General features: G+C 53.5%; 1 protein-coding gene and 1 long non-coding RNA gene across 2 annotated transcripts; one reads left to right on the forward strand and one right to left on the reverse strand.

Moving 5' to 3' along the window:
* Positions 1 to 1,212: 1,212 nt before the first annotated feature.
* On the reverse strand, positions 1,213 to 5,454 carry IRF2BPL (interferon regulatory factor 2 binding protein like). The gene has a single exon (XM_027552511.1). It carries the CDS (start codon positions 4,401 to 4,403, stop codon positions 2,079 to 2,081), a length of 2,325 nt encoding a protein of 774 aa, XP_027408312.1. The 5' UTR covers positions 4,404 to 5,454; the 3' UTR covers positions 1,213 to 2,078.
* A 9,552-nt stretch (positions 5,455 to 15,006) lies between these two features.
* Positions 15,007 to 19,124, forward strand: LOC113899152. Its single transcript, XR_003512851.1, has 2 exons — positions 15,007 to 18,238; positions 18,457 to 19,124. It is a non-coding gene; the product is annotated as an uncharacterized LOC113899152 (long non-coding RNA).
* Positions 19,125 to 19,603: the final 479 nt, after the last annotated feature.

The raw sequence follows: 19,603 nt of genomic DNA on the forward strand, positions 1-19,603 counted from the left end.
ACCAACCCAATCTTCACATGGGTGTTCTGGGCCAACCAGTGATTTGTTTTTCCCCCGAACTCATCTGTACCCATACCCACCGCCCTACCCTTTGATTTGAGTGGGGTGGGGATTGCCCAGTCTCTTTCCTTATTTGCTATACCTCTGGCCTCTGCTATTCCTCTGGTGATAAAGATCTGGGTCCAGCTTACCTCCACCAGGAATGGGGTGTGGCCAGGAGTGGATTTCTGATAGCATCTGGTTTTTTGCTTCCTCCATCTCATTTTCTACTTTCCTTCCATTTAACTCTCCAGGAAAGTACAAGGTTCAAACCAGGTTTGTTTGCCTTCCCTTGGTTCCCATCTAGGCTCAATCAAGGGGCTCTGAGTCCCTAAAGGATGTTCCAGTCCCATCCCCTTCCTTCTGTACCTCACAGATGCCACCAGAAAGTTGATTAGATGAATAACTGCATTTCAACCAGTGGGAATGGGTTCTATTTGCTGTCATAAGCCACCACTGCCCCAGGAACAGGGTTTGGGTTTTTTCCCCCTTCTCTCTCCCACTCTGCAACCAACTAGGTGTTCTGCTTTAAAAATCATCGTCAAAAGCGGGGCGGGGAGGGGGGGATGTGGGGTGGTGAGAAGGAAACGTATCACGAATGAAGTGAAACTGCTTCCAGTGCAGAACTGGAAGCTGCTAGAACTCTCCTGAGTACAATGGATGTTTCCCACTTCCACAGCCCTCCTGCCGGCTCCCAACTCCATGGCACTTTTTGCTTTAAATGTACGACAACAGTGATTTCTGCCACATCTAGGAGGCAAAGCACCCCAGTTTTTTTTCTGCTTCCCCTCATCCCACTTCCCTAAGTCACAGCTGCATTGGGTATCAGCATATACTCGGGGCCACAGGGCAAGGGACCAAAAAAGCATCCCTGACAAAGTCATTTGCAGCTGGGGTGCGCATGGTGGGGGTGGGGAAGCAGAGATGCTGAAGAGTAAACAGAGATCGCTTAGTCAGCAACTGTCCCGCCCCAGAGGTGAATGTAAATAGCCTGGTACAGAAGGGGAGGAGCGGTCAGCCAGCACTGGGCCTTCTACAGAGGCCACCGCTGAGGGCTTTCAAAGGCACCGGTGCGCGTCTGTACTCTCTGTCTGTCGGAAGTAGTGAGGCGCTGTCCCTGCTGGTGCAGCTGTGCAGTCTTAGCCCTGGAAAAACACACTTGCTGACTCGGGGCAGAATTAATATCAATTGAATTTATTACAAGTTACTAAGCTCCAAGGCACATTACAGTGTTCTGTTAACTACAGAAATGTATAAAGGACAAACAGAGCAGATTCTCCATGTCTAGCATTTCGCTCTACTGTTCAAAAAGCATCCGTGCATCAATAAAGCAAAAACAAAACAACACGTGAAGATCCAACACATTCAGGTCAGTAGAAACAAACCAAAAAACATTTTCCCTCACCAACTTGCAACAAAAAACACCCACCCACCCCCAACACCCCCCTTACCATTTTGCAAAGGAAACAGAAAACAAAAACAAAAACAAAAACAAAAAAAAAACCAGAACAAAACTGAACAAAATAAAGTGAAGACTCCAACACTTGGGGCTGTTCAGAAAGAAGCTCTCACCATTTTATAGCATCATTTTTTTTTAGGCAGCAACACTGGCCTTGGCAAAAAAAAAAAAAAAAGTCACTTTCTTTTGTGTGTTTTTTTTCCTTTCAGTGAGTGCATAACATTTACAAAAATACACACCAGCAGCAGTCGTTGCTAAGGGCTATTACTTCTGTACCTAGGCAAACACTCTGCCACCAATAAATGCTAACGAATATGATGCAAATGACCCAACCAATTATTATACTTAACACAAACCAGCTTATCCTTCAAATGAAGAAGTTAACATACCTTTGTTTCAAAATATAGAAACATACAACGAAAATAATGTCTATACATAAGACTAACTTTTTGCAGTTTGTTATATTCACAATTCTACATCTTGGGCGCGAAGGGGTGAGGGGGGCGGTCAAGGGGTTGGGGAAGGGGCCCTCTGGACAGGAGGAGCTGGTCTGGGGCAAAAGGGGTGGTTATCTTCTGGTTCAAGGGTCTCTCTCCTTTTTCACTTTAACATCCCCAGCTAAGATCGTCGCGATTTCGCCCTGCATGAAGGCCCAAGGTACATTCGACCCAACTAGGGGGCATTTCTCTCCGCTGGGGCAGTACACCTCGCCGGTAGCCCCCTGGGCCTTGATACTCTCTCTAGAGCAAGGGAAGCAGAATTTGTGGCTGGGAACGGAGGGGCACTGGACGAAATGCGTGTCCTCCAAACGTTCGTGGCAAATGGTACAGCAGAGGGGCCCGCTGTTGGCCATAGGGGAATCCGGAATGTTTTGGGGATGCACTTGGTCCATGCCCGGGTGGGTGCTAGGCGGCGGGGGCGCCACCTGTAAATTCAGGTCCCCGTTCCGCGACGTCAGGCGGCGCTGCCCGGGTACGGAGGCCGGTGACACCGGGCTGCTGCTGTTGCGCCGCGCGGAGGCCGTGGTGGAGTGCACCGAACTGCCGTCCTTGGGCGAGTGCGCCGTGCCCAGAGTGTCTGCCACCGACATGAGGGCGGCCATGGGCGACGGACCGTTCTGAGGGGCTGACTCTGGCGGGGTGGTCCGGTTGGAATGGGGTCCCAGGGGTGGGGGCGGCGGGGGCGGCCCCCCTGCCGCGTGCCCCGGCGCCGCGAAGCCCCCGGCCGACATGGTGAGCTTGAGGGCCTCGCTCTGATTCGCCATCCACTGCTGCCTCTGCTGCTCCTCGCCCAGCTTTAGCGCGCCCTCGGCGGAGTCCGGGGGCTCGGGGGACGCCTTCCTCTTGCGCAGGCTGGCGGCTGCGCCCCGGCCCGAGGGGGTGGCGGGCGGCAGGGCCCCGGTCCCCGGGGGTGCGCTGGGGGCGCGGCTTAGACTCACCAGGGCCGTGGGCAGCATGGGGCAGCTGGCGTCCAGGTAGGGCTGGGGCAGCATGTCGGCGCCGGGCACGCCCTCCTTAAAGAAGCGCACGGCCTCGGGAAGCAGGTCTCCAAGGAGGCGCCAGTCCCCGGAGCCGTGCTTCTTCTCATACTCCAAGTACTTGAAGCCAGAGGACAGACCCCGGCCAAAGTCCTTCATACAGTCCTGGTACATCTGCTTGGCCACCCCGGAGGCGCTGGAGTACACGTTGCCCGAGCCCGTGGGGTACTCAATGAACAGCTTCAACTCGTAGTCCATACCGGGCTTGGAGACGGCGTCGAAGGCGAAGACGCGGCCCAGCAGCGAGTGGTCCTTCTTGAAGCGCACCTCGTAGGGCGTGCAGCCGGCCAGCGTGAGCAGCGTGTCGCGGACCATCTTGGGCTTGTTGGCCCACTCCTCCGCGCGGTTGCGCAGGCTCTCGCTCAGCTCCGCCAGAGCCTCGGCGTTCCGCTGCTTCTCCTTCAGCTCGCGTTCCTGGTCGGTGCTCGACACCGAGCCGGGCCTCTTGCCGCCAGCACCCACGCCCACCTCGGCCACCGACGACGAGGTCGAGGACGCCGCGGAGGACGAGGCGACCGAAACGCCGGGGGCACCCCCGAGGCAAGCGGGGCCCCCGGGGGCCCCTGGGGGCGCAGGCGTCGGGGGCCCACGGCTGCCCAGGGCGTGAGGCGGCGGCGGAGGCAGCACCGGAGCGCTGGCTGGGCCGTTAAGCAGCGTCTGCGGTAGCAGGTTGGGGGGTACGGTGAGCTGGGGGCCTCCGCCACCCCCTGGGTTAGGCAGCCCTGCCACTAACCCGCCGTGCGTCCCGCGCCGAGACGCCACCGATGCCGCCGCCGAAGAAGAGTTGGGGCTCTGGCGGTTCAGCTCCGGGGGTCCCTCCTCCGGGTTGGGCTTGGGGAAGCCGTTGGGGCCCCCCAGGCCGTTGGGCAGCCGCGCGGCGTGGCTGCTGCTCCCCAGGCTCACGGGCGGTGGCGGGTACTCGAAGCGGCTGCGTTGTTCCACCGCGGCCGCGGCGGCCGCGCTCAGGCCATAGCGCTCCAGGCCGGACGGGGCCGCCAGAACCGCAGCCTTGCTGGAACCATCGACGTGGTTGAGCTGCTGCTGCTGCTGCTGCTGTTGCTGCTGTTGTTGCGCGGCGGCCGCAGCCGCTGCAGCTGCCGCCGCCGCCTCCTTAGCCGACAGAGCCACCGTCTTGACCCCGACGGGCGGCGGCGGCCCGGGGGAGCGGCCGTCCTGGAAGCAGCCGTGCGCCCGTTTCAGCTGGCGCGCTGTCTCAATTACAAACTCGATGCGATCGGCGCCCTCGTAGTTGACGCAACCGCGGCATACGGGTTCCGAGAAGTCCCAGATCATGGCCCAGGGCATGCGGGGCAGATCGCACAGGTAGCAAGACTGTCTCCGAGACGAGGACACCTGCGCCGCCGACATGATGCCGACCCTGGGGAAGGGAGGCCCCCTCCCCCGGCCGAGCTGTCTCCGCGGCGCCTGCTCCTCCCGGAGGGCCGGCCGGCTAGGGCAGGAGTCCGGCTGCGGGGGGAGGAAGCGGGGGGTGGGGGGGGCGAGAAAGTTCTGCCCCAGGGGCTGGAGCGAGCGCGAATGTCCACCGCCGGCGACTCCACCGCCCGGGCGGCAGAAGAGTGCAGCCCGGCTCCTCGCCCCCACCTCCTCCTACTGCGGCTGTCTCGTCGCGAGGTGAGCTCCGGCGCCTTCTTCCTGGTGTCGCGGACCCAGACTGGAAGCTCCGGGCCCGGGGCGGGGGAGGGGGCGAGGGTGGCCGGGTGCTGGCGGCCGTTGGCTCTTGGCCCCCTCCCCGGAGTATAAGCTGGTGCGTGGAAGCTCGCAAGGGGTTGTCTCTTCCTCTCCCCTGGTTGGCGGGGTGTGGGGGGGGGGAACCCCCTACGACCTGCGTCCTCTCCCCTCCAGGCTCCCCGGGACGAAGGCTAGAGGGTGCAGTGCCACCCGGCGCTCGGGTCCAATCTTGCTGAAGTCGCGGCTTCCCCGGAGGGTCGGGGGAGGAGCTGGCAGCCGCGAGGCGCTTCTCCCCCTCCGCAGAGGTCGGCCGGCCGTTCCGCTGGCGGCGGCTGGGCGTGCACGGCCGCGAGTGCAGCCGCCGCGGTCACTGCTTCCAGGACGCACGAGAGCCGAGGAGAGAAGGCGTGCACGCCAGCAGGCTCCCGCCGCCGACCCCAGCCCCTCCACCCACCCGCCCGCCCGCCCCGGGCCTGGCCGGCGGCGCCGGGGGGCTCCCCGCAGCTGGCGGCGCTCACGTTGGCTGCAGGGCGCTCGCGCGGCGCCTCGGCCCGGGTCGCATCCCTTTCCCCGCTAGCGCTCGCCCGGAATGTGGGGTTGTGATTGTTAAAACTCTACGTTCCGGAGGCGCGGCGCGGCGCTCCCGCTCGCGCTGCGGCTCGCGCTGTCCCGGGCTTGGCCGCGCGGGATGCCGCCCGGGCGGAGCGCTGACGTCACCACCGCGCTCTGCACCAGTTCTCCCCCCACCCCGCGCCGCCCCTCCCCTTTACACTTCCTCCGTGGAGCCCACTTGTTGCTTGGAAAAGCGCATGCGCGGCAGGCCGCCCAGATTCCTCCCAGTTGGCCCCTCCTCCGCGCCGCCGCCCTCCCCTCCCCCCCGGCCTTGCGCGCGCGCGTGTGTGTGTGTGTGTACAACAGCTGAGGCCCGGCGAGCTGATACTGGAAGTCCAGGGCTGGGGCGGGGAGGGGGGTGTTGGAAATTAAAACAGACGATGACCTTTCCTTTCCCCGTCCGGCTTTCCCAAGTTTAAAACGCTTTTCAAAACCACGAGCGTCGCTTCCGATCCCGCTCCCCACCCCATCCCCGCCGCCACCCACCCCACCCCCCGGACAGTGAATTTAAATATGTCCTGTCTCAAGGTTTTTTTCGCTGTGAATTTCATAATATAAAATTTGCATATTTCATCTGCAATCAAACCTCTTTCCCCCCATCCACGCCCCCCCCCCCGTGTGAATGTTACACTCATTACTACCCCTGATGCCGAAGCACCTGCAAAACTAGCTGTTCTCCAATTTTCCAGAAACTGCCTTTTCGCTTTTGTTTTTGTGCCCTGGTATAGGAACCTGAGCTTCAACGACGGAGCTAAAATGAATTCAGGGTGAGATACCCCTCCCCCCAAGCCGCACTCTTTAAAAATTTTGGCTGAATGTCTAAAGAAGCTACGAGCACCCCCGGAGGCCTTTAAGGAAAACAGTCTACTGGCTGCGCACAGCTGCAGTTGGGGGCAGGGAGGGGGAGGTGCTGGAGAGACCAAACAGGTGAGTGGTTTTCCCCGGTTTGATAAAAAGAAGGTGGGGACAGCCATTTAATAATATCGGTAGAGCTTTGTAAAACACCGCCGCCGTTTTCAAAATTCTTTTCTCTGTGCTGTGATTTCATTCCATAGGGCCCCAGAACGCTGAGCAAGGTCATGATTTCTTTTCGGTTACAAGATCACGTCTCATCATTAGTGTTTATTGCGAAACAGATATGATGGTCAAAGGGGCATTTCCACTGATTCTTTCAAGTATCGGGTCTACTTAAAATTTTTTTTTTTCTCTATGAAGACTAAGGTAGTCCTGGGCAAGGCTGGAGAAGGGTGGCCATGTAATGGAATTTCAGATTTTGGAGTCTGACACACTTCGAATTTTCTCTTACTGGCTGTGTGACCTTGAGCTATTACTTAGCCTAACATAACCTCTGTTTTCCATCTGTAAAATGGGATCCGAGCTCCCAACTTAATTAGGAATGTTTGAGCTGTTATTTTACTTCTTGTTATAACTCATTTTGACTTGCTGTGGGTCAGACACTGTTAGGTGGTTTACTTATATTATCATTAAACCTTCAATATTATCTACAAGGTAGATTCTACTACTAACTGTGTTTTACAAGCTCAGAAAACAAGGAGGTTAAATAACTTGTCCAAGGTCACACATCCATGAGAGACAGAACTGGGATCTGAATACTGTAAATCTGTTTTGAATGCTGCTTTTGACAAGTTTAGGTTCTCAGTGGTATTTTGGAGTGCTTAAAATTTCCATCAGTGTGCCCCCCACCCCCAGTTTGTTACATACAATTCTCATGTAAAGTGCTATGCAAATACATCTTCATAACTGCAGGGCACCATCCCCTTCCAAATAGATTGTGCCATTTACTTCTTCCATAGAAGCTGTGGACCTGCCACTGCCAGAGACTGTAGCATAAATACGCCACACAGTGTGTGGAACAGTGTCAGGTATACAGGAAACTGTAAGTGCTGGTTAGTATTGATATTGATGGTACTATTGCTGATTAAGGTATAGAAATACTTTGTAAATTACATAGAACATAAGGATCCCTGCTTTTATCACTACTAGTACTACTGATTGTAAAAAAAAAAAGTTCAGCTGAAGCAACAAGAAGTATTTTGATTTTGACGCTTGACCTTCAGAACCTGTTTTCCCCCATTCAGCCCTCCCCAGCACCCTGATATTCCACTCATTCTGGGGTCCTAGGGTGCAAAAGAAGGTGAATTTTTAAGAATAGGGAGAAAGGGGGAAGGAAGAGCCCTAGGGAGCCCCTCTTTCATCTCAAAAGCAGTCAGATTTCTGTTTCTGCACAACAGTGAGCTCACTGTGCAGTCCCCAACAATAATAAACTTTCGCAGGCCGCTGGCTCCCGGCAGTGATTCCTCTGTAAAGAGCTGCTGGAAGCATTGCCTCACCCTCCCAGACTTCAACCCTCCCCACACCACAGCTACCCTGGAGTGAGTCAAAACACAGGGCTAGGAAATAGAGTGACATTCCCACCAGCCTGGGGCTCCAGGCTGCTTAGCTTTAGCTTGGCTAGTTAATCTATGCCTTTATACTTATTCAGCCTATCCCATTATTAAACCAAAAAATACTGAAGAAAGCAACTTAGCCCTAACCCTCTAGCCAGGCTGCTAGAGAAAGCAAGTCGGATTCTGTGTCATAGTGCTATGTTTGGTATGCACACACATATGCCTCCATCTCCTTGTCTGCCTTTGCTGTTACTAAAGAAGATACACACACACACACATATATGCCGGGTATCCTCAGACACACCAAGTTAGAAATAAACATGCATTTAAACAAACTTCCATTACAGTCTTGTAATCCTTTAATTTAAAAGGCATAGCTCTCTCGATACCTTTCCCCTCAAAGAATCATCATCACTGAAGGTGATAAATTTCATCTTAACCACTTGAGATAGCCCTGTTTGGGGATGTGTCAGTGATTGTGAGAGGCAAGAGTATCAATATTTTGGAGAGAAATTTCCCTTGGAGAATTGCATGTGACAATATTGCCTCCACAATGGGAAGTAATTGAGCAAGGTGAGGGAAGGGGGGCTTCTACCTAAGACACTAGGTGGAGAGACCCACAGCTGGGACAGAATGGTTGGGGGGCGGGGAGTGTCTTGGAGACTGGCCAAGTCAGGGGTCAATCTGGCGCAAGGGGAAACTCCTGCAATTTCCCAAAGTTCCAACTGTGGCTGGTCCCCTCACACCACCCGCAGCTTGGCATCTGAGCTGGCATCCTCGGAGGACCCAGCTTTAAAACTGGAGCAAAAGGTCAGCTCTCCACTTGGCCTTTCCGGAGGCGACACCTCCGCTAGAGGTGAGAAGGTTGCAGCTGGATCCATGCACCTCGAAGCTCCCTGCAGTCTCCTCCTGTCCGCGCCCCCGCTGGTTTGTGGCAGAGTCAGGGGAGAGGGGGAGACCCTGTCCTGGCATCCTGCAGCCAGCTGGCTCGGCCGAGGAGGCCCGGGCTGAACCTCGCGTCACCCCACTGCAAAGTGCGGGCCAAGCTCTCAGGCAAGAGAAAGGCCTTTTTTGGTAACACTCAAGCCAGCAGTCAGCAGGACCCATTTCTTCGGCCCGCTAGAGCCGCCTCGAAGTAGATGAAAACAAACGTGTGGGCTGGGCGCCCCCCATCCCCAGGCCAGGAACCCCCACCCTCAACCCCGGGGGCTGGAGGAGAGGGAATCGGGTCAGCACGGTGATTTATACATGTACTCCCAGGCCGGTTCCGTGACGGAAGTATTTGCCTTTTCCTAAAGCATTAATCCTGGTATTTAAAAAAAAAAAAAAAGTTAATTTAGGCCAGGGCATAGGGTTACGCAAGAGCCACTAGATCGTGAAATCCCAGGAACAACGTGATTCGCGAAGAGCCCCGGGGGGAGGGGAGGCTGCACCGCCCGCCGGGACCTGCCCAGCCCCAGGCGCGCGGGCAGCCGGGCGCTCCGTGCAAAACTGGGTGGAAGGGAGAGGAGGACGTAGTGCTTGGTGCTGGCGCGGCGGCCGCAACGAGCGATCAGATCTCTTGACTGCTTTCTTCCTGAAGGGGCGGGGAGCAGGGAAGAGAAGAAAGGCGCGGGGCGGGGGAGTCGCGTCTGGTTCCTGCCTCCTCCCCGCTTCCTCTCCTGGCCAGTGTGCCAGGGCACGGGGCGGGGGGGGGGGGGGGGCGCAACGCTGGCTTTAGCAAAAGCGCGTGTTTTTTCAGGTCCCCAAAATCAAGGAACCCTGGAATGAGCCTTTCAGGGACCAGCTCTAGAGGTTGGGGAGGAGGAAAGCGCCAGACAAGGGTGCTATTCACCGATCCGTTTGGGTTAAAACAAACACCCACACACCAAGGAGTGGGGTAAATCGGGAAGGGGGGCTTGGAGGGCGAAAGTGGCGGAGAGGCGGGCGGCGGGCGGTCAGGACCACAGGTGCTCAGACCCTCCCGCCCCATCCCGCGTGCGCCCGGGGCCTGAGCAGGGAGCCAGCGTGCCCGCGGGTTCCCACCGGCCCACACCAGATACCGGGGGTTTCCACCACCGGGCTTCGGAGACCCGTCGTCGCCGGCGCTTTCCTGCCCTGGGGCTGCCAGAAGGCGGGGCGTCAGAGCGGGAAGCCCTCGCGGCGGCCTCACTGTCCTCGGTCAAGTCTGGTACCAAGGGCAGCCATCAGTGCTGTCCTCGGTTGGGGTGCATGGGCTAGGAACATCGCCAAGTATTTGGACTCATCTTGCTTAGCTAGGCGGTTCAACCTGCAACTCGGGAGAGAGAAAGAGGAGGCGCTTAGCATTTAGTATATACTTAACATTATGATGTTCCACTTGAACTTGGCTGACCCTAAATAGCTCTGTGACCTTGGCCAGATCACCTGACCCTGTATTTCTTAGTCCGTAAAAGGGGTATAATTGGTCTCACTGGCCTGTGTGGAAGATAAATATTATAATGTACTTAATAAAATGGAAGCGATTATGAACAATAGAATGACCAGCAGTTGTTGAGAGCTCTGAAATGCCTTCCCAGACATTATCTCACCAATCACCACACCAGCCTTGTGACTTAGGTGTTACTTTCAACACTCCTGTGTAGGTCAGGAAAGCACATCCAGAGCTAGTCTAGAATTATTGAAAACCAGGTTCTCTGGCTCTAAATCCAGTGTTCCTTCTTCTGATCCAGTGGTGCCAGCCTTTTTTGGAGGGTGGGGGTGGGGGTACCCTACCTGTCTGTAAGAAACTGCAAGAAGGTTAAAATGTCTCTCCTGCAGAAATTTCCAGGTGAAGAATGCCACCACTGTGCCCGTAGATGGGAGATTATGCATAAATTAGCACTAGTTCTGGGGGAGTTAAAATCAGTCACCATTCATCTTTGAGCAAAATTGTGTAGCCATGATTCCCAGGCATCCCCTGAGACCTTCCTGGGTATTCTATACCCTGCCTCTAGGTAGAGGTGATGGAGGAAAATCTGAAGCTGTACCACATGCTGAAGTATTTAGGAACTTACTGAGTTCCCCTTACTGAGGATAGCTATTGATAGATTTTAAATGTCCACACCTGAGAAGGACCCCCAGGCTGCATGATGAAAGAAGGAAGTGGAGAAGATCCACTTAATGGTGAGAGTAACCTCTTTCCAAACCCGGACGTCAAGTAACAAACCTTTGCTTTCACCAGATTCAGGTAATACGGACTCTGTGTGCAGCCACCCAATAGGTACTGTCCTGTACTTGGTCTGGGGGGGCCGCTTGATGACTATGGCAGGCTACTCCTCAAAGCACTTCTAGCATAGGAGAGGCCTGTACCTTGATAATCAAGCCTGGCATAGGTACCACAGGAGCTGGAAATCAAGGGAATAAGATAGCCCTCAACCCTGACGCATCTAGAGGACCGCCATCTGGATAACCTCAACTTCCCTCTCTGGCCAGACCCAGAGGATTCAAGCCTGGCGTGTCTGGATGAGTGTGAAGCTATTCTCATCACTTACATTTTGTTTCAAAGCTGAAACTTGGGTGCCAGAGGGCCTAGTGGGTTTCCATCTCCTAGCTCCTCAACGTGTGCCCTTCCATTGCCATTCATTAGGTTACTCAACTATTTAGAGAATACTTTCTCAGCCCTAGGAATCTAATGATGAATGAAAACAGACTGACTCTAGCCCAGAATCTAGAAGCTTCCATTTACTCCTAGGTGTCTTAGTTTTCCTGAAGAAAAAGCCCCAAAGTCATCAGAGACAGTGCTTGTACAACACACTCCCACCAGCCACATGACTGACATACAGCAATCTGTTTATTTCTCGAGGCCCAGTTTCCTCATCTGCCAAATGTCGATATTACCTGTTTTCCAAACTTTGGGGGCTTACAGTGAGTATCTCTATTTTAATACCTAGGGGTGTAGAAAGTCAAGCCATTGTCAGGAATCTCCTTTCCAGCACTAAATCTTTCTAGGTAAAATAGAAGAATTGAGGCCTGATCCATACTCTTCAGTCGTCCCCCAGCTCAGCATCTCTGTTTTTCTGGGCTGATGGACAAACAGTGACTGCCTCTGGACCTAAAAAATAGGAGGAGACAATGGCCAGGGTAGGCTGTCTCCTCATCTCTCCCAGACCAACAAGGATTTCCCATTCCCAGTTCCTGATGCTGCCGAAGCTCGCGGCAGTTGGGATTTATTGGGGGCTTTTACTTTTTTGTTTTGGTCAATTTGAAATGAAAAGAGGCAATGACCTCTTCTTTAAAAAACAAAACTAAGCAGGAAGTGTGCTGGGCCTGAGTGGCAGGGACTAAGGGTGTAATTACAGGTTTTTTGTTCAGCATTTTCATGTAATTAAATCCAAAGGAAAACGAGCCTAGCCGAGGCGGCTTGGATGCAGGGTAGACGTGGGGTGGGGTGTGTGTGTGTGTTGGAGAGGAGAGGCAGGAGGTGAGGGTTTGCTTTTCAGGCTGAGAAGACGCGGGTTTCTCGCTTTTGTTAATAATTTTACACTACACTCCTTTCCCAAAAGGTAGCCGATTATTCATCATTTATTCGGTGCCACTGCACTCTCCTTGGTGACATTTCCCAGCCGCGCGCAGCCTTCTCGGCACTGATTTCCCTTCAGCCCAAGACTTTTCCCCTCCCCACGTTTTCATATCGCCGCTCGCTGCCTGGTTGCCCACACAATGAACCCGCTGCAAAACCCACAGCCAGTGTTCTTGCCTATGGAGTTTCCATACCAGCGGCCTTCGAGGCCGCGAAATAGCCCCTCTCTTTGCTGTGAACATCTTCTGGCTCTCCCAGTTTCGCTTTACAATACTTCTACCGCCGCCGCCCCCTCTCCCCACCCCGAGACTTCCCGGTGGCTGCCTCGGTTTCCCCGCTGGGCGGCTCCCAGCGTAGGAGCCCGCGGTCGGCCGCGCCGGAGCATCCGACCTGGGGTCTGAATCCTCAGGCACGCGGGCTCCCGTCCCCTCCCTTTCCGGAGCGCTCTCCAACCCCTCCCCGAGCCCTCGGTGTCCCTCCGACGTTTCCTGGACGCCGTGAACTGGCAGCAAGAATGGGCCCAGTGTCTGCGCACATTCTGAAAGCCAGGAAACCTGACCCACCCCCAAACCACGCGCTCCAAAGGAAGGGCAATTGCATTTGCCGGGAGGGCGGGACTACAGAGCCCCCTCCCCTCCCCTCCTCCCCCTGCCCCCAACCCCCCAACAAGGCCCGCAGATCACCACCCCCACTCCCTCCCTTACGCCACTTTCACCTACTCTTCCCAAGAACAGACTGTTTATCAGAACGGGCAGCCAAGAAATCTACTCCTGTTTCTGGCCTCTGCCAGAGATTAATCACACTTGGGAAAGGCACAAAACTCGACTGTGTTGGGGCGGGGCGGGGCGGGGGTTGCGAATGGGGAGAGTAGTTAAAAGGAAAAGACCAGAAATTCTGACATTTGACAAGCTAACCAAACTGGTGCTACCTTTCCCCTCCTTTATTTTAACAAGTCGGCGCAGAGGACTGAATTATATTCCGTATATTCCATTCCACTGCCTCTACCCCTCATAAGCCCCCTCCTTCTCTAAGTCTTCATGTTTGATGCTTTAATAGTACTGACTAGCTTTTAATTCTGATTAACATTCTCAGGTGTGTGTGTGTGTTGGAGGCGGGAAAGACATTCACAAACCTCTGTGTGTGTGTGTGTGTGTGTGTGTGTGTGTGTGTGTGTGTGTGTGTGTGTGTGTGTGTTGGGGGCTGGAAAGACACATTCACAAACCTGACCGCCTGACAAATCCCCCCCTTTTCATCCTTGCCTTTGAAATGACATCAACATGGACTGGGGAGGGGTGGGAATGAAGAGAGGAGGCATGGAAAAAAGAGGAGGGGGAAGCAATTTATGTGCTTTTCTAAGGCAGCTAGTAAAATTCCTAGGGAGAACAAACGCCAAAATTGACTGTCTTGGTGTATTTTAGACCGGATGGTCAGGGTGACTCATGGCAGGGCTTTGCACTGGACCTGCAGCCTGGAAGCCCGGGACAGACACACAAAACATCCCTGTGGCTGGGAGGTACCCTTCTGAAGGAGGCAGGAGACAGATACTTGCTTTCGCCAGGATCCTCTCCATCAGGATTTTTTTTCTCCCTCAAATTCATTGCAAGATGGATTTAAAAGAAAAAGTCTGATTAAGAAAAATCAGGGACAGAAAATGCCCCATAAAACATGGCCCCCAAAGGCAAGGTGCAGAACCCATTTGATTCAAGATATAGATGTCTCCTCCCTGGATTTTTTTTCCCCTTTGCTTTACAACTCTGAAGACATCAGGTTAGCAAAAGGTAATAAATAGTCCTTGCACAGCAGGGTCTGGACTAGTGAAAACAGTTTACTGAAATTAATGGGCCTCGCTTGAACCAAAACCTCCACTTTGGAATTAATGCCAGACATAGTTTTCCTGAACTCTATCCAACCGCCTAAGCAGCAGACAATTTTCGTTCTATTTGTGCTGGAAAATAAAGCCCAAGCCCTTGATCTCAGTGTAGATTATGATTAAAAAAAAAAAAGATTCAGCACAGTGAATGCTTTGCCAATTTGCGGCTTCTGCTAGTAGAAGCCCTTGTGCTCTGGGCTGTGCCTGACAGTCAGAACTTATCGGGTAAACTTTCCATTGAAAATCATCTCCCAGCTTCCTTCCCATCGGTGGTCTCAGAGCTCTCACCGCGGACACCCGAGATTCGAGGAAAGCTCCGGAAAAGACTCCGCTCTCAATAACAACCCTCTTCCCCAAGGCTCTTGGAAAGGCTGGATCTGAACAACGCTGCCTGCATGACCTCAATTCCCCAACCTAAATGAAAGCTGAGAAGCACCCAACCAAAACCCGCACCCCCCACCCCAACCACCCTACGGGGCGGGGGGCGGTCCCATACTCAGGGTGTCTACAAGCTCTACTCAGGGTGTCTACAGTCCTGGAGCTGCTTTTATTTTTATTAATGTATTTTTCAGGCCGAAAAAAGGCACATGCACACACGCACACCGCACACAGGTTCACACCCAGTGGGTTCTGGCAGGTACAGAGGAGACCTGGTGCTCCAGACTGTAAAGTGTCTTGATCCCAGCCTGGCCTCCCTCCCCCAGTGATTAATAAAAGACCGGCCATGGGGAGCCGGCGTTCTGGTTTTCATTGTACAGGCTGCACTGGGTGACACAGGACATGTGGAAAATTTTTGAGAGCGCTGCTGCGGTGAATGGCGTGGAGGGGGGGAGGGAGCGCGGGGAGGGGGAGGGGAACGAGTTACTTTTTAGCTTCCGCTAAGCACTTGGCAGCGCGCCAGGCCCGAAGGATTCTGGGAAGCGAGAGCCTCCCCGGTATAAACTGCCAGCTCTAAGCAGCCCTGACAGCTCTGCTCCTTCCCAAACCTGGCAGCCGTTCAAAGTGCTCTTTCATTCGGGATGCTGGAAGCCTGCCATGTGCAATGCAGATTTCGCTGTGCCTGTGCGCAGAAGGAACTGATAAATGCCGTTGCGGTTGCCATGGGGACGGGAGGCTATCAGAATGGCCTTGTGATCCGCAGCCTCCTCGCGGCGCGGCAGGCTCTCGCTCCGCGCTCCCGCCCCGCCTCCCGCGAGTCGGTGAGATGGTGAAATCAATGTTCTGGAAAAAAAGGTTAACCCTCCCCGCTCTGGTGCCGAGCTTCGTGAGCCTCTGAGCACTTCCCTGGCCTTCAGTGCCACCGGCAGCCCCACGGGCCTCCTTAACCATCCCCTGGGCAGGTCACCATACCCTCCAAACCCCCCACCTCCCACCCAAACAATCGCCACCCCTCTCCTGCTTCCTTCTGCTCCCTGGCGGGGCGGGGTGGGGGAGCTCACAAAGCTGTGTTTTTAATAGAGCTTTTCAGCAAGTCCAAGTCTTTTGAGTCATCACAACCCGGATGTAAACACACCAGTCCTGCCTTCTGCACAGTTGCGTGTATTATTTTATCTTTTTAATAATATTTGGCTGGCAACTTAAACCGGCAACGATGCCAGATATTTTAGCCAGCCACTTACATCATGGAGCATCCATCTTGGGGAGAGTTGGGTGCCCGTTCCTTTCCTTGTTCTCCCTACCTACCCAGAGACTTCAGGAAATCTTGGGTCTTTCTGAAGGCATCCTATTGCAGCAGAGGCAACCCAGTCCCTTAGAACTCTTGGGCTTTAGAATGAGCATGACATCACCCTAGGCAACAAAAACAGAGGGTATGTCACTGTCAGAGACAAGACGTTGGGTGATAGGAGGTGGAACAGGTCTTTGATTTATGCTGAGAGTGAGGGTGCGCCTGTCTGGTTGGCTGCTTCCCCCCCACCCCCATTTTGCCCAAGCTTCTGTTTGAAACACCGTCTGATTCAATGTACAGAAACAAAATAGCACACTCAGATTTGGTACAAGTTCAGATCTGTAATACCAACTCTCCGGGTGGCCTGTTTAATGGGGGGAAAAAATGAAATACTCCATTCCAGCAAAGGCCTGTGGAGGCCAAGGAGGTTTAGTGATTTATTTACATTGAGCAGTATTCCTTCTCAACCCAACTCGCTATTTCCTGAAGGTTTCCTGAATCTAAACCTTCGTTAACATCCCAGGAAGAGAACATATTTTTCCTGTGGCTTTCAATATTTTCTGCTAAATATATTTCAGCATACTGTTTATCTAGGGTTTCAGCTTTCAGACCTTTATGTACTTTTGACACCTTGAGGCTGTTCCACTGAAAAATGGTGTATGTTTATTAAAGAGGACTTTCTGTACTGGGCGTTAAGGCAGTGGGAATTTCTGTTGGGTCTGTCTGTATAATGAGGGCTTCAGGATAAGAACCAAGTCAGAGGCCTGTTTGGTTTGTGAAGCCCCTTTGACAAAGCAGGCTCTACAGAGCTCACACAAACCCTTGAATACCACAGAAGGTTGAACCAAATGAGGTAGTTCTTCATAAATGCATGGCTGACATGGAGGCTGGATGGGAGAAAGATGGAAAATGCCCGGGTTCCTGGGGCTTCGCCGCAGTGTCTTTTAACCTGCCTGTCTCTAATTGTCTGCTTGTGATTGTCATGGCAGTTCTGGTCTAGGCTTTCTGTCTCGCTGGAATTTCCTTACTTCGAGGAGCCCCTTCCAAATAAATAAATTAATCAATAAGAGCCATCTGCTTCACCTTGCCAGCAGGCGCGAGGCTGGAAGGGATAGTGTTGAATGCAATTTTTAGGAGCATTTGGCTTTTGAGACGTTTCGAGGTGGGTTCTGGCTTGGAATTAAACAGGAATTGGAGGCAGAAATCAGGTGATTCAGAAAGTCCCTCTTTCTCTCCCACCCCCACCCCATACCACCCACCCACTCAATACTCACCCCCACCTTCCCCAGAAAATCCAGGCAGCTGAATTTTTGGCTCTCACAGCTGCTAAGCTTTGGCAAGCCAAAAGCATACTTCGCGGTGGTGATTTCTTTCCCAGGTTGACCGACATGTTTCTGCACTGAACGCAAGGGATGTTTCCTGACTGTGTGTATGAATCAGAGGCTGTATTTTTCATCCAGGGCTTCTGGTGACAGTTTTAAGCTGGAAAGAACAAAGCAGACCATGATGAGCCCCTATCAGCAGGGTCCATAGATAAAGAATCTATCCAAAGTGCTGGCTACGTGGAGCTCAGATGTATGATTTCACGCTTTACCCATGCCCAGAGCAGCCCGTGCCCCCAGAAGGTGGTGCCCATGCTCACATTGCAGACACTATCTCCTCCCCCCACTTCCCCCCATCTCTCTCTGTCCTTGTGGTGTCTGCTTCTTTGTTGCCTACAAAAGTTCTTCCTTTTTTCAACCTTCCTCTCCCAAATGGGAAGATCCGAAAAAGCCATTCTGGGGCCTCAGTGTCTTTCTAAATGGAGGCACACCCTGAGATCCCAAACAGCTTAGACCCTACCCAAGCTCTGCCTGTTAGAGTAGGATAATGACCAAGGGGAGTCGGTGGTGTGGCCCTTCTGTTGCAGGACCCAAGGAGTGGGCTTCCCAGAAGTCCATGGATTAGGAAGGTCTGCTTCAGGGGCTGCCAGGGAACAACTCCCTTTTGTTTTGCTGTCTAGCATGTGACCAGAATGCTGCCAGCTAATTTTAACCCCACCAAAGTACTGCTGGAAAAAAACAAAAAACAACAACAACCAAAAAAAGAGAAAAACACCAAACTGTCTTGCATCTGGCAAGAGAAATGCTGTGGGCTGGATAAAAGCTTTTTCAGCTTGTGTTCCTTCCTGTTTCAGTTTCCAAACTTGCATTATCGGTAACCTGAAATATGATGAGTTTCACCAAATTCCTGGATATTGCACAAGAGGACAATGAGTCTATTTCGGGTCCTGTGAATGTGTCTGGCACGGACCCTGGAAGTCATTGTTTTCAGGAGGGAGCAGATTTGGGGTTTCCTGGTGCTTTCCTTCTGGGGTCTCAGAGCCCCCAAAGGTACCAGGGGTGGGAGTGCTCTCCATGGCAACCATCCAGACTGCATCTAAAAGGACACGCGTGGAAAGTGAGTGGGTTGTGGGGTGGGGGTGGGGTGCTGGCCAAGGCACTGGTGACCTTGGGATGTTAAGTGGCGGATGGTAAGGCAGTGTCTGAAGTGGGACAGCAGAACCAGGAAGAAGTAGGTAGAAGGAAGCTTTCACAATAGCTGGCGGGGGTGGGAGGGGGGCCTCCCTGGGACACAGGGCCCCAGCTGTCCTACTAAATTTCCATATCCGTTTTCAGCACCAGGAATTCGTGGAGGACTTCATGGAGGTCCTCACCTTGGATACTGAGTTCTCAGAGCATTTCCATGGCGGTTAATTTGTTGCTGTCTGGCTGGGCTACCATGGATGCTAGGGAAAAGGGATGGAATCTCAAGAGCCAGGAAATGAAGAGGCCAGGATAAAACAGTGTGGAGCTCAGCAGCTGCTGCCAGCTGTTCTCGAGCCAGATAGTGAGGTGGGCTATCCTCTACCTGAGGGGCTGCGGTGCAGTCGCGGAAGATAATATGATGGCAAAGAGACTGAAGGGAGAGACCCCAGTTAAGGCTGAGCACTCCCAGAAACCAGGATGGCCTGGTGGCATTTGTCCTGACAGCTGCTGAGGGCTTCAACTTCCAGAAAAGCCATTTGCTCAGGCTTGCCCTGTCTGGCCAACTTCGAATCACTTAAAGGACCCTGGTTGGCCTCTGAGGTCCCCCTCTCTGCACCTGAACCCTCCCATCTTTGGAAGACAAGGCAAGTTCCTAGGAGACATTCGCCCCACCGTCTGTCTCGAAGCTGCTGCTGTAACCTTCCCACAGTAGTCAACATCAGCTGGCAAATCCCTAAATTAAGGTTCTGTTTACTCTGTTGTTCCAAAGGCTTGTTTTGAGCAAGAGGCTGTGCTTTAATTAAAAAGATGAGCGCTCATGAGTAAGTGAAAATATTTTTTGACTGCCTCACAAATCTGTTTGACTTTCCTTTTCTTGCATTTCTCAGCGGGGGTGGGGGGGGGAGGGGAAGGGGGCAGGCAGCACGTTTATCCGTAAGACCACTAAAAACCTTTCCTGTTAGCTGACAGCTGGCTCTTCGCCTAGGGAACCCAAAGTCCAGAATCTGTTCCTCGGGGTGTCTCTGTTTGTAGATCCCCGCCCACGTTCAGGTGTCATGAGGACACATTTCTCATCTACCTTTCTGGCCAGAGGATTCTTAAATGTTTCCTCACGACGCCACAGCTGGAATGCAGCTGCTGCAGGGTGGAGCAAACGAAACTCCTGTGGGTCACCCGGGTGAGGGAGGGCAAGGAATCTTGGAAGGTTGGAAAAGTCCTTCTCTCTGAAGCCAGAGCTCAAGAATGAGTAGGGCCCCTGGTGTGAAAGCTTTCCAGATGGGGGAAGGGACGGTAAGTT

Source organism: Bos indicus x Bos taurus, chromosome 10 (genome assembly GCF_003369695.1).
Source record: "Bos indicus x Bos taurus breed Angus x Brahman F1 hybrid chromosome 10, Bos_hybrid_MaternalHap_v2.0, whole genome shotgun sequence".
NCBI lineage: Eukaryota > Metazoa > Chordata > Mammalia > Artiodactyla > Bovidae > Bos > Bos indicus x Bos taurus.

Excerpts from the sequence above, each read along its gene's own strand:
- IRF2BPL (XM_027552511.1), bottom strand. The coding sequence starts at position 4,403 with ATGTCGGCGGCGCAGGTGTCCTCGTCTCGGAGACAGTCTTGCTACCTG.